This window comes from Tubulanus polymorphus, chromosome 4 (assembly GCF_964204645.1).
Source record: "Tubulanus polymorphus chromosome 4, tnTubPoly1.2, whole genome shotgun sequence".
NCBI lineage: Eukaryota > Metazoa > Nemertea > Palaeonemertea > Tubulaniformes > Tubulanidae > Tubulanus > Tubulanus polymorphus.
The window spans coordinates 19,719,256-19,733,949 of record NC_134028.1 but is presented as its reverse complement, the minus strand read 5'-3'; the positions used below and the strand labels follow the sequence as shown (position 1 = coordinate 19,733,949).

The 14,694-nt window shown below is 37.6% G+C and overlaps 1 protein-coding gene across 1 annotated transcript; it reads left to right on the top strand.

Moving 5' to 3' along the window:
• Positions 1-1,623: 1,623 nt before the first annotated feature.
• Positions 1,624-10,887, top strand: LOC141903082 (H(+)/Cl(-) exchange transporter 7-like). The gene is made up of 22 exons (XM_074790980.1): positions 1,624-1,750; positions 2,806-2,946; positions 3,452-3,517; positions 5,077-5,209; positions 5,296-5,405; positions 5,480-5,623; positions 5,701-5,784; positions 5,855-6,013; positions 6,091-6,201; positions 7,249-7,303; positions 7,378-7,438; positions 7,721-7,859; positions 7,955-8,048; positions 8,195-8,364; positions 8,445-8,624; positions 8,696-8,781; positions 8,860-8,983; positions 9,537-9,617; positions 9,697-9,789; positions 9,872-9,955; positions 10,056-10,136; positions 10,514-10,887. The coding sequence occupies exons 1-22, from the start codon at positions 1,670-1,672 to the stop codon at positions 10,610-10,612; spliced, it is 2,376 nt and encodes a 791-aa protein (XP_074647081.1). The 5' UTR covers positions 1,624-1,669; the 3' UTR covers positions 10,613-10,887.
• The last annotated feature ends 3,807 nt before the right edge of the window (positions 10,888-14,694 follow it).

The window sequence follows — 14,694 nt, the reverse complement described above, 5'->3', positions numbered from 1 at the left end:
AATTATACCATTGTCATTAGATAAAGTATAAAACTGATTAAAGTTGGCCTGCTCACAGGTAATTAACCTAACGAAATATGACATATGATCAACCAACCCTTACCCCGGAGAAGAAAAATATGATCAGCAGAATTACAATAGAGTTTCTGCAAAAGCAGTAGGAACCCTAAACTAGTATCTAGCCGTTGTTCCTGAAACAACGTCTAGGGCGAAAGTGCTCATATAAGGTTAATTTTCGTCCCTCATTTTGAGGGACGAGGCTCTGAGCGTCTATTTCACCCCTTAAAACACCATAAACTTACCTCAAACTGACTGTTCTGTAATCAGATGGAAGTTAACTATTGTTTGTGCATAAATTTGTAATCCTAAGTAGCTTTTGACGATCGTAGTAGCTCAAAACTTTTGACTAGTCGCCTCAAAAAATAGTTGAAGTGAAGCACCATAACAAATATGGCGGCTTTTCGTGGTGCATGATGGGAGTGTAAATTACGGATTCGAACTTAAACTTGGACTGACATTGATGCCAATACAGATATTATTCTTGTTTCAAATTTTTAAGGTTAAAATTGACCAAAATTTATGCGTTTTATCAACAAAAAATAACATTTAGAGTAATTTTAGAGAGACATATTGAATTTTCACATTTTATTAATTTAGTCCGTATTGGAAATCCCGATAGCGGCAATCAATTCAAATCAAATCAAATCAATAAATTCTCCGATTCGCGATTTAAATCATCAAAAAATTTATTCTAAAACACGTTTTCAAAGTCAACAAGGTAACTAATTCATTTATTTTAGTACAAAGGTTTGATTTGACACTAAAATCAGTTGTTGCATTGCAATTAACAGGAGTTAACCTCTATATGATACTTTAGTAGCGTCAAACGTTGTACGCCGTAACAACGACTGGTATTCAGACTATAGAAACCCCCGAAAAATTCACTGTTGAATTAGAATATACAGCATATTGAAACGCACTAATATCAGTGGACGACACAAATTGTTTATGTAGGCCTATAGGATATTTGAATAATTAAATTGATGCTTTGAAATTTATATAATCACCATAACTTTTGTTGTCGGTTAACTACATAACTTTTTGAAAATACATTTCTTATTATGAATGAATTTTGATTGAAATATTACTTTCATTTTATTTGTTAAGTGTCGATATATCAATACGTTTAATTTATTTCATTTTAATCCATTTAATTTCGACTCGACAATGTGCATGTCAAACATCGGCGAGAAAGTTCGCCGTTTCATCAGAATTATAGCCGAGTTTTCCATTTATACTGCTTAATTGCGCCAATGGCCTCTCAGGGCAGGTTCCTGCCCTGAGAAGCCATGTGGCCTCTCAGGGCAGGTCTGCGGATTCTTAAGAATGACCCTTCTCCCAACAACATCTGATTCAATTCAATTCAAAAATTTATTGCATCCGTATAACGACAAAATTACATAGGACAGACACGGCAATAGAATATTAATACAAAGAGACAATGACAAATGATAACATAACATAAAAGGAGAGAGACAAATTTGAGCTATTTACAAAGAACACCACTCCCCGCCGGTCACTTTTTGAACTTGAAAATACAATCTGATTGAATTGAATTGGTCTTATGACATTTGATTGGGAAAGTAAATAAATAGATGACCAGCCTCTGATGTCAGTATTTAGAGAAATGAAAGATATTTTAGATGAGAAAACTCCATTGATAACTCATAGGAGAAACAGTATTGGACTTGTAAGTGTTGATACCATTGAAATGGTCTGAGATGAGAGAGTATTTTTATTAAATCTCCTTTTGAACTGTTGAATTATTGGCACACACAAATGCGAATCCATCCAATCTGAATTAATCCACTCTGGAATACGGTTTTTCATATAATTAATTGATCAGATCAAACACCTAGAGTCCACCCCGTAAGACCAACAAGTCGCCTGCTATGCCGTGGCGCATTACCAAATAATGGACGCCAAGCCCTCAAAATGACCATAAGAATTCTGTATTAGAATTCTGAGAGAAGATTAACACCCCCCTCTGTTTGCTGGGCTTGGACGGAGCCACCACTTGCGATTCCCATCTCTGTCTGCTCTGGTGGCTTATCGGTCACAGCTGTCACTGCTCTGGGATGAACTTGTTTATAATCCCCTCATGAATAAATCTATCTAATCCAGTGCAGCACCAGTCCTGTTATTAAATATTCCCGCTGTTGTATCATAATAGTATGACTTACTCCTGGTGCTATGGTATAGTGTCTAGCGGTTGTTCCTGAAATGACTTGTATAGGCCTATTCGTAGAGTATTACGGCTATACTGCTGCTGCTGGATTCTAGCTGAACAGTTTCGATGTATTTAGCTATGACTGATTTAAAAAGAATCTCCGCACAAAATCAAACGAATCACGTGGCTGATAATAATTCTGACCCCAGAAATCAACATGGGACGCGATGGGATAACGATACCCCGCCTACTGGATCTAACTCAAATTCTAACCCCGCTCCTGCGAGGAGATCCGCCGGACTGTCTAGGAGTAATGGTGCTGATATCGGATCTTACCCTAACCCTGCTCCGCGGAGATTTATATGGAGTAGACTTTGTTGTTGCAAAACGAAGGAAGAATTAACTGAAAAATCGTATTTGATGGTGATTAATAATTATCATGATTAATTATCATATTAGTAGGCTAGTGTCTAGCCGTTGTTCCAGGGTAACCCGTACATCATCTGGTACCCGGTATTCATACTATGTTTAAAGTGTATTTCCAGGTTTTAATTTATATATATTTTGTTTTTTAGGCACACACGGTCAACTCGGGCAGTAGAAATGTAATACACCACCATGGTAACATAGAGGAGGAGCACGAGGAGGACGACGACGCTTCCGGAACCAGTTCAGAATCAACGACTCAAGAGAAACTTCTCAGTCAACAATATGAGGTTGTCCACACACACGATCCACAATCCATATACAGTAGACTCCACTCAAGTCGGAATTTTTGGGACCGCAAAAATGTGTCCGACTTGAGTAATATCCGAGTTTGATGTTGTGTATTACCGGTACATAAATACAGTGGAACCTCGTTACAGTGAACTTAACGCGACCAGAAAATCTGTTTGTTATAACCGATAGTGCGTTCATATCCAATATGAAATTAATTGAATTTTCTTACTCGGGACGAAATTCTATATTTTTTGAATCCGATGAATCGTTGTATCCGAGTTCGTTATTACGAGGTTCCATCGTAGTGTCACAAAAAATATTGAGTAGAAGGATTATTCGAGTTGATCGGAGCCGACTTGGGCGGAGTCTACTGTAGTCCTCCTTCGATATTTCACTCCATGGTCAAAAGCGTTTAACGAATTGAGGCAACAACTGGCGAACTGCGTCCTGGTTTGATTCGCTGTTATTTAATCGTTGATGATTTACATTATTTCTTTGTAGAGTTTGGATTATGATTACTGTGAAAATAGTTTGTATCAGAAAGAACAAAGGACTTCTAATTATCAGGTATGATCCCAGTACAATCCATATCTACTGTTCTCACCCGAAATTCAACTAGGCCTATACAGTGTGTCCCAGAAAATTGTTTCTCTGGAATGATTGAATATGTCAATAAAAAATATTTTGTTATGGATTAGTAATCAGTAGGATGTCTTCTTTACATTAAGGATAATGGGTCTAGTAGACCACGCCCGCCTGGTTTTCAAACACTAATTATGAAGCAACGTGCAGTCAATACGGCATAAGTCGTCGTCGAATAAGTCGTATCATCACATCTCTCGTATGATTATTTTGGTCTCAAGGGTAGATTTCAGCGATATAGGATCTACGACCGGGAACATGACGAAGCTTGCTGGAATCTGAGCATCGTGTATATCGTATTTTCACGAGTTATTCGTGGAATTCATATAAAACCACGACTTAAAGATAATTCGTAAAAATACGACTTACACATGACTCGTACATCACGTAAGTCGTAGAAAAATCGGCAGTCCCGAGAGCTACAACTTATGCAGGGTTGACTCCATTTTACTTCAAAACCAAAATTGATAAATGAAATTAGGCTTTTTACAAATAATGGTAAAAGCACCAAAACCAAGTCAATGACTCTGGCAATAAAGAAAATCTATTTCTCAAAAGAACAGTCAAAAATAGAATCTACGTAAAAGAAAATTCCAACAAGAACAAGCAAATGTCCATTTGAGTACAGTGCATGACACAATAAGTTACAGTCAATTTGAGACTTTAGGATTTCAAGGTGTTATTGTCATATGATCAATAGAAAACAATTAACAACATAATTATGTATCACTCAATTCAATTTTCCGTAAAATGGAATTTTTTGCAAACGGATACCTGCCCTTAATATATACCCGCTTTACTATTTAAACTGCCTAATTTTATTTATCAAGTTTTGTTTTGAAATAATTAGTGTTTGAAAACCAGCCAGGCGAGGTCTACATGACCCTTTATCCCTAAGATGAAAAGAAGATATCCTACTGATTGTTACTAATCCATCACAAAAATTCATCTATATAGATTAACTAGATTAATAGATTAACTAAATATTTGATCATTTCAGAGGAACCGTTTTCTGGGACACTGTATCGTAGTCCGTTTATTAATCGATGAGACCTGTTTTCTGGGATACTGCGTACTTTTTGGGGAACATACCTTATTTAGATCTTAACAGAATACCAAATCATGAAAACGATTGAATATCTGATATAACGCCTATACCAGTTCTGTACCAATTAGAAGGATTGCAATGTTCAAATTCAAGAAATTTCACAAAATGTAAAATATTTTGTGTGATTTAACTTGATTAAAAGACTTGTTGGCAATCTTTCTAATTGGTACAGAACTGGAATGACATCGCATATTCAGTGGTTGTCCGTAATTTTTGTGGTCAGGTTATGACCTAAATGAGGCACCGGGTATATACCCGAAAAAGTAAGCGAAATAGTCCCGGGAAAACAGGTTTTAAAATCATCCATTAATAAATGGACTAGGCCTAAATGTGGAGTTTATGATTGATTGATTGTGTATTGTATTCTGTATTCTAGGCAGTATTAAGGTGTCAGATGGCCCGCTGGTGGGTGGCATTTATGATTGGTGTTTTCACTGCGATGATCGCTGTTTTGATCGATGTTGTTATCACTGAATTGTCAAAATATAAATTCTCATGTATCAAATATTGTATCCTTTACTGAAATATCTGCGATTTGATTTGAGATAGTTAGTTATGTGTTATCAGAACCCTTCACTCGGTGCACCATACACAGATATTGATAAATGCGTGCACGATGGATGTTTGTCTGTACCGTTTCTCATCTGGTTTGGTATAAGCGTGATTGCGGTGGCGATTGCGTCTTGCTGTGTTGTATTCGGAGAGGTAAGTGAGTTTCAGAGAATGTTTCAGGGAGACGGTGATGCTGCTGATGCTCATTGATGTTTGTTGTTTTACAGTCAGTTGCCGCTGGAAGCGGGATTCCACAAATTAAATGTTTTCTAAACGGTGTAAAAGTGCCTCACGTCGTCCGGTTTAGAACGTTAGTGTGTAAAGTGGTCGGAGTGATGATGTCGGTAGTCGGCGGTCTAGCTGTTGGCAAGGTAGCTGTCTATATCAATTTCTATTGTTGATCGCAGTTTAGAATTTTCATTAACCAGTAGTTCATTATTGTATTTAGGAAGGTCCAATGATTCACTCAGGTGCAGTTGTTGCTGCTGGTGTCTCTCAGGGTAGAACTACTACTTTTCAATTCGATTTTAAAGTAAGTTGAAGTCTTGATCACTGATTATTCACCCATATTTGAATCTATATTTCGGATTAAATTTTTTCAGGTGTTTGAATATTTCCGCTCAGACACGGAGAAGAGAGATTTTGTATCTGCAGGTGCGTCTGCTGGAGTTGCAGCTGCATTTGGTGCACCTGTAGGTGGTGTATTATTTAGTTTAGAAGAAGGTGCTAGCTTTTGGAATCAAGCTCTAACTTGGAGAAATGTAAGAATCAGTAGTTCCAGCTGTTGTGTATAGATGGTAGCAATAGGTCCTTTTGATCATATCTTGTATTTTTTCAGTTTTTTGCATCAATGATTTCCACTTTCACCTTGAATGTTTTACTAAGCTATTATCACGGTCATCCGTGGGAACTGTCTTATCCTGGTCTTATCAATTTCGGAAAGTTTGAGGTAAGTTATGCATTGATCAGTTTAAGTCTAGTGGTTTTTAGCCCACTTTTTAGCGGGCTATTACGTTCACAATCAATTAAAAAATCGCAGCTGCTGACATGTTCTATGATTGTGGTGAGTTTCATTGGTTTTTGTATATGGTCACCAGGGGGCATTGAATATTGAAATTGTTAGATTCTTATGCATTTGAAACGACTTTCCATGTGGGCACAGTCTCCCTGGACCTCTAGTTGAAGTTTTCGAGGGAAATTTTGAAAAAACTTTGATCAATTAACTTGATTTTTCATGCATGCTTGTATATCCAAAGGGCCCATCGGTATTAGTAAAATTGGGTCAATCAGACTCAAGATAACCACCCTGTGACCTTTTTTGTGCCCAAAAATTTTTGCCCAAATTCTGAGTCTTGTAGCTTCCTACTGGTTTGCCATTTTCCACTGTTTGTATTAATGATCAGCCAATTATCACGCAATTGGGGGCTATCATAGTGTCATCAGTACTCATTCGTAGGCGGAAAAAAGTTTTTTGAGGAAAATGTCAGGTTTTCACTTACAGTCTTGATATTTGATTATTATTGTCATAAGATACATCTCACGTAGAATCAGAATCGCCCAATTCTTTGCTCTTGCCACCAGACCAGGGGCAGTTCAATATTGACTAAACAATTTGTCTATTTGTATTGGTACCTATGCATGTTTTGTAACCACAATCAATTGCAAAGTTGTAGCTCATGTTCTATTATTGTTGTGATTTTGGTATATGGTCACCAGGGGGCGCTAAATAATACAATAACTTTGTATTTCTATATTACATTGGTACTTATGCATATTTTGTTACCACAATCGATTGCACAATTGTAGCTCATGACATATTCTATGATTGTGGTGAGTTACGAGATCATTGGGTTTTGTATATGGTCACCAGGGGGTGACCATATTGAATATTGAAATTGTTAGATTGTTGGGCATTTGAAACCACTTCCCAAATGGGCATGGTGTCCCTGGACCCCTAGTTTGTAATTAAATGTGTTTTGCGTTTATTTTTTTGTAGAGTTTGAATTACAGTGGAGTCGAGATACCTATATTTATATTAATGGGAGTGATAGGTAATTGTTGATCTCAGTTTTGATCTGAGTCAAGTTTAACGGTATTAATGTCTCAGATGTTTTTATATTTCTAGGTGGCTTATTGGGAGCGTTGTTTAATCATATCAATCATAAACTGACTGTTTTTAGAATTAAGTAAGTCTCAATCATCGATATTAGTTGGGGTCATTCATTTATTACGTACGCATCAAGGGAGGGGGGAGGGGTCAGTGCAATTGCGTACTGTAATGCTTACTGTATATGAAAAAATGGCCGATTTGGCGTACAGAGGGGGAGGGGGGTTGAAAAATTCAAATTTTATGCGTACGTAATAAATGAATGATCCCTAGAGGTTGTTTCTATCATAGTCTGTTCTACAAAATTTGATATTGATTCTATGGTCTGTGCTATAATAACAATTGATGTTTATATTTTCAGACACGTTTATCATAAATGGACTCAGTTACTCGAAGCTATGATTGTGGCTGGTTTAAGTGCTACTGTAGCATTTACTTTGATTTATTTTTCGCAAGATTGTCAACCACTTGGTAAAGATGACAATGAGCATCCTATACAGGTATAGAATCATCCCCCCTCCCCCACCAACTGGTACCAGCCCCCTCCCGGTACCACCCCACACCAGTTGGTTCTAATTGTTGTATATTCTTACAGATGTTCTGTAATGATGGCGAGTATGATGCGATGTCATCACTGTTCTTTAAGACACCAGAGGGCAGTGTTCACGCATTGTTTCATGACCCTGCAGGTAAGAGAACACCTGGGGGTGATAAAAGACGCATCCTATAAACTATACTGTAAATTTTACCATGAACCGTCATCAAACCTAATGTGCTATCATTTCTACTGGTGAATTGAGCTGTAATTCTGTATTGCTGTATTCCTGTATTGTAGGATCGTTTCAGCCAGTGACTGTAGCTGTATTTTGTATTGCGTATTTTCTACTAGCCTGCTGGACGTACGGTGTATCTGTACCTAGTGGTTTATTTATACCCTGTTTACTGACCGGTGCTGCCTGGGGTCGTCTTATCGGAATACTAGTGCAATATCTCGGGCCGAATCTAGTGAGTATTACCCCCTCCCCCTCCGTCGCGCTCTAATCCAGGATTATTAATAGATTGTTGATTATAATGTGTATTTGTAGGCTTGGGCTCTCCCTGGTAAATACGCTCTATTAGGCGCTGCTGCGATGTTAGGCGGTGTTGTCAGAATGACTATCAGTTTAACTGTAATACTCATCGAGGCAACTGGAAGTATCACATTCGGTTTACCTATAATGATTATATTGATGGTTGCCAAGTGGGTCGGGGATTATTTTAATGAGGTTTGTATTATTTTAATCCTGGTTTAGTGTTTGTGTAATGACTTTATTATTCATGTTTTTTTTTTATGTAGGGTTTGTATGATATACACATACAATTGCAGAGTGTACCTCTATTACTGTGGGACGCTCCGCCGATATCTGCTAATATATCCGCTACGTAAGTGTTAAACCAGGTTAATGTAAATATTATATAAGGGAAATTCTGTCTGTAAGGAATTTTGTTGTATATCTGTAGAGAGGTGATGAGTCATCCTGTGGTCGTGTTAAGAACTGTTGAAAAAGTTGGAAGAATTGTAGACGTTTTGAAGAAAGAAACTCATAATGGTTTCCCGGTAGTCTGTGATATCGATCCTGAACAGGTATAATGTTCATGTTATTCTGCCTCTTTTGGTGCTATATGATGTTCTATGTACTGTTCTATGTTTAGAGCGCCCCCTGTGTACAGTACAATATACAGTGTACAATGTATTGTTAATGTGTTAGTGTTTACTGGCCTCGCGTATCTGCGTTAGATAGTACAATTTACTATGTTTTCTAGGCCTTCTGTGCTCCCTACATCCTCGGCAGGTATTCAAACCTGGGCATCGCCACACTCAGCCACAGCACGAACCCCTGCCACACTAGACCAGGTGTGCAGATGCATGCGTTTATAGGCCTACTGTGATATACTGTATGTTTTCCTGGCTCGCAGTTTTTCTGGATATCTGCAGTGCCACCTCTAGGCGGTACAATTTACTATGTGTTTTTATTTAGGGGATCTGTAGTGCCCCCTGTAGGCTGTACAATGTACTATGTGTTTGTGATTCGGAGTGCCCGCAGTGCTGTTGGCGCCACCACGTACTATGCGTTGTGTTTTGGGGGTTTGCTGTGCCTCCTAAACTCCGTACTTGGTACTATGTTTGATTTTTCTAGGCCCCCAATGAATCTGGGTGTTTTGGGACGTTTCAAGGTTTAATTCTCAGAAATCAACTGATTGTTCTGCTAAAGATGAAGGTACAGTTTTGACTTGATCAATCAAGCAACTATTCAAATCACTAGCGGCTCCCCTCGTCAACGATATTTATTTTGACAGGTATTTCAAGAGACTATGACCGGTCATGAGGCTGCGAAAAAATTAAAATCTAGTGATTTTAGGGAAGAATATCCGAGATTTCCATCCATTCATGTACGTATTGATCTTGTGGCTTGTTAATTCAAACATTTCGCTTGATTTCTGCTGTTTAATGTTCCATATTTCAACGTTTCAGCAAATTCATATATCTCGACATGAAAGAGAATGTTATATAGACCTGCGTCCATACATGAATCCTGCTCCTTACCTTGTATTAGAGGTATGTTTCTTACAACGTTTATCTGTATTCATATATTCATACAGTGGTCAATATGTATAGCGTGTTGATACAGGACATGTGTATTTGTTGTGTATTTCAGACAATGTCTCTGCCGCGATTGTTTAAATTATTTCGTGGTTTAGGGTTGAGGCACACTGTAGTTATTGATCATCAAAATAATGTAAGTACCATGCCTGCTAATACCCGCTCCTCTGGCCTGTGTTGAGCTTTTTTATGGGCAGTTCTATTTCAAGAGAAAGGGCACTTTTCACCATAAAAAGGAGGTCTTTCTCATTGGAAAAGGCCATATCTTGAATATGAAGTGTCCGGGAAACTGAATAAATCATTTTAGAATGGATTACTTTATAATTACAAAAAAAAATTATAATTATAGCCAAATTTCGAACTTGACCCAGATTTTTTGACACAAACTTTTTGAAGGGCACGTTTTAGGGGGTTTGTTTGCTAAAAACCTGAACCCCCCTCGGCATGGACCTGGGCACCACTGCTGTCCTTTAGCCATTTATGAGCCTCCTTTCCACCTTGCTATGTTTTCAGGTAATTGGAATTGTAACGCGTAAAGATTTAGCCCGATATCGAATCTGGACTCACCGAGGGCGGATGGGACTCGAGGAGCTACAGATATCACATGGTTAGAGGGTTACTGCAAACATTCACTGAGTTACTGCAAACATTCTGTTCATCGAAACTGGCTTTAATGTGATTTTGTAAGATACCATTGATTTGTGTAGAAATGTGTTTATAACTAATATTTAGCAACGGAGTATGAACTGCTGCTGTCTGTATAAGCATCAGTAATTCATTTAGATTATATTCAATTTTATACTATTCATTTACATTGAACAAATTTCTATATGTATACATCAATATGTATATACCAGTATATATTGTGTTCAATCGCTTTATAATAAAAGAACATTTATACACAATATTAATCAATAATACTTAGTAGGCTACATTAGAACAGAATGAGGATTCCCTCTCGAGCAGAGTGAGTTACCTGCGTAAATGTCGGGTCCTGGGAGTACTTGTGCAGAAAATCTTTGAAAATTAGATGCACAGATCATGAGCAAATTCACAACTTGGGGTGAAACTTTCAGTTTTAAAATCATTTGATTTAAAATACAGTTAGTGTGGAAGCATGTGCATCTATAGAACAAACACAAATGAAGAATTGTTACCAATGAGTGAATCTTTTGGGATCAGCGCGCAAATTTTCTCAAATCATATGGGTTGAACTTCGTCAATGAGCAATCCAACATCTCCTAAGACGCTTCCTGTGAGACCCCATTTTGCGCAACCCTTCTAAGAGACCGTGAATGGGTAACGTAACGCCAGAGAACTATCAAGCGATGAAGCCAGTGCCGACGGAGTGATTAACCCTCATAAACCAGGCAAGGTTCGGGTAGTCTTCGAAATATTTCGACCAAAAAATCTGAAAAAAATATCACAAAAATTTAGATTTAGTGCGAGAAGACAAAAATAATTTGTTTTCTCGCGTTAGATTATTGTTTTCTCGCGATGAAGTTTAGTTTTCTCGCTATAACATTTGATTTGGCAGGGTCGGGAAAACAAACGTTTGTACCGTAGTCGTTTTGATAATTGCGATGACAGCTCGGTCTACGTCGATCCCATTCTTGTGTTCCTGAGGACGATGATGGCTGAAATAATGATTAAAAGGGATACTGGTAATTTGATACGACGTAATGAAGTATACATCAAACTTCATGAATTTTCAACAACCGTTCGTACCGGTAGTTCCATTCAAGTTGGTTGACTGGCGGTCATACGGATTATCGAAATGCATCATTATTGATGCAGCCTTCATATTTACATGCTGTGGGCCTAAATATGTAGGCTGCATCTGTGTAGGGCATCATGAATGAATGCAACGTGTATTGCAATTCTTATCAATGTTTTATTAATGAAATACATGTAGTTATATCGAAAATGGCTAACTTGTGGCCATTTTGGATTAAATGAAACTTGTTCTAAACTCTGGATGCAGTTTCTTAGGCGTAGCCTTCACCGTTTTCGACCAAAATTAAATGATCCCTATCTATTTTGCTTAACATTTCTATCGGTTGACGGTGGAACCCGGTAGCTTTAGTTTCATTAATGTGAATCACGAATTATTGCCTAAATAAAGTACACCTTTGAAAAAAAAAGAACTGCCATAAAATATCAAGCTACAACTCAAGAGTAATACAAATAGTCCAATATCATGCAAATATGAATTATAGATTCTAGTTTTGCCGACATACCCTTTTTGAAAAGTCACAGCTTTTGAATTAAGAATTGCCATTTAACGGTATACATAAATGAAGGTAAATCTTATAGTTTGTATTGCCGAAAACTTACAATTGAATATTCCTAACTACCATTCCTACCAAAGAGGCCTACAGATGGTAAATTATGCATTTTAAGCGAAGTTAAGTGGCTACTTCTGACAGAAACAGTCGATAAACGCCCCGCGATATGGGCCCCACGGAGTCACAGGTGGTCGCTGGCAGGTTGATCCTCGCGCGGTTACAACAGTTACTCGTGTATTTGACAGCGACGAGACACGCGTCAAACAGATCACAACGAGTTTGAAAAACTACGTCGTGAGAAAGAATTTAACTGCGAAAATCAAAACCGAATTCATTCCGGTTTTAATTGAGACAGGTGGAATATATTATATTTAGATATATAGATATATTACAGTTATGTGTGGATTTAGATTCTATTATTCAAACTACCGATAGTTTTTATTTCTGTATTTTTGATTGTGAATCAATGTTCAACGCGTTGTGAATTCAATCTCAGCTACTGAATATTTCTTGTGTAAATAAACTAAAGAAACGAAGAAATCTAAAGAAAACGGATTTTAAACATGAGTTCGCGCAATACGAACGATTCCACAGGAATAGCGAACCTGAACCCGGATTTAACTCTAACACCTGTAGATGTCGTACATCCTGAAGATACTCGGGGTGATCTAGCGTTGGCTCCTCAGTTACTGACTGCTGACGAGAAGGGGAGGGATACCCGTAGACATTCACTAACTCTGATAGCGTCACCGCTGGAGATGAATCTAACGGCTGATCCACAGCGAGAGGCGACGAGTTTGACCAAACTGAAATCGTCGGCTCATATGACTAAAATATTCAAAGCTATCAATTACAAATGGTTGGACGAATCAGATTTAGAAAAAGAGAGATTTACAATTCATCAGGTGAGTAGAGTAGGGGTGCAGGAAGTGGGACGCGGGATAAGTGGAGAAGGGAAAAGGTGCGTAGTAGACAGTACTGTACTACTAAGGTGAATAAAAAGATCCCATACAAACCCCCTTAAATACGAAATGCCCTTTCACTGCTCAGCGGAAATATTTGTGGAGATTATAATATCATATACTAGTAAGTTTAAAACCCACTAAAAAGAATTTACAAGATTAAAATCGAATTTCATTCATCAAGAATTGAAATTACACGACGCTTCGAAATTTCGAGGTCATCTGATCGTTTCTTCACAAATACGATTTGATTTTCAATTCTGTATATAGTGGGTTTTAAACTTACTGTATGTTTTCCACGTTCGGTTGTGGCTGTTCTACTATCATATACAGTCAACCCCCGATATACTGCCCTCCCATATATCGCCAATCCCGCCTACCGCCAGGTTTTCTCAATGTACATCTCTATACAAAAACATAGTAAATCACCCCCGATAAACCACCATACTCTCTATACCGCCAAAATCGTTCCGCACCGATGTGGGCGGTATATCGGGGGTTGATCCTAGTACATTTAAAGTATAAATCGGTGACAAAGTGGGGCCGATTGATTGAATGTATATATATCAATACATTTCATCAATAACGAAATCAATTTAGACCAGTCGCGGTCTATGTATGCAGATTACGTAATAAACCATTTCGCAGTTGCTAGCCGCCATTTTGTTAGGGCACTTTCGTCCTGATCCTGTACTATCTGGTTATTTCTCTGACTTTTTTGAAAACTATTTGTGTTGCGTGTTTTATCATATTTCATTGGTCCATAGATGGATTTTGATAGCTTTAGAGCAATCTAACCGTGTGAATCTCAATTTTTCAGCAATGCCGAAAATTAATTTTTTTAATTTGCAACAAAGCGACATGAGAGCGATATAAGAAAATGTGCACGGTTTTTGCGAGTTCAGGGTGCTCAACTTTGAAGTGCGTTATTTTTAAAAATGAGTTTTTTCGAAAAACTTCAAACATTTCACGAATCAATTTTTATCAATTTATTCAAATAATTTTCAATATTTTTCAAATGTGTCATTATTTCATCAATATTTGCTCAAAAAACATTTTATTTCAGCTAAAGAAACTGACGATGAATAATTCTTATGTGTTTGTTTCTAATAATTCTAATGTCTTTTTCAAAGTTTGGGTAAGTGATAACTAAATCAATATTTATCAAAGATTTGAAATCTTATTTCCAAAAAGGTATGTAAGTATTTGCTATGCCACAATGTTCCACTTCGTTGGTGGAAAAAGTGCCTTCCTTTTCAGTACCAATGACTATGCTTGCTAGCAATGGGCCTGATCGCGCGTATTTAGAGAGTGATGGCGGGTAGTGAATAGAGTCACCACGCATGACTGATAACGGCACTGATATATGATTATGGTCACCCATTGACCAGATAAAATTTCAAACTACCTCGACCACTACTTACGTATTAGCGTATTAGCGTAT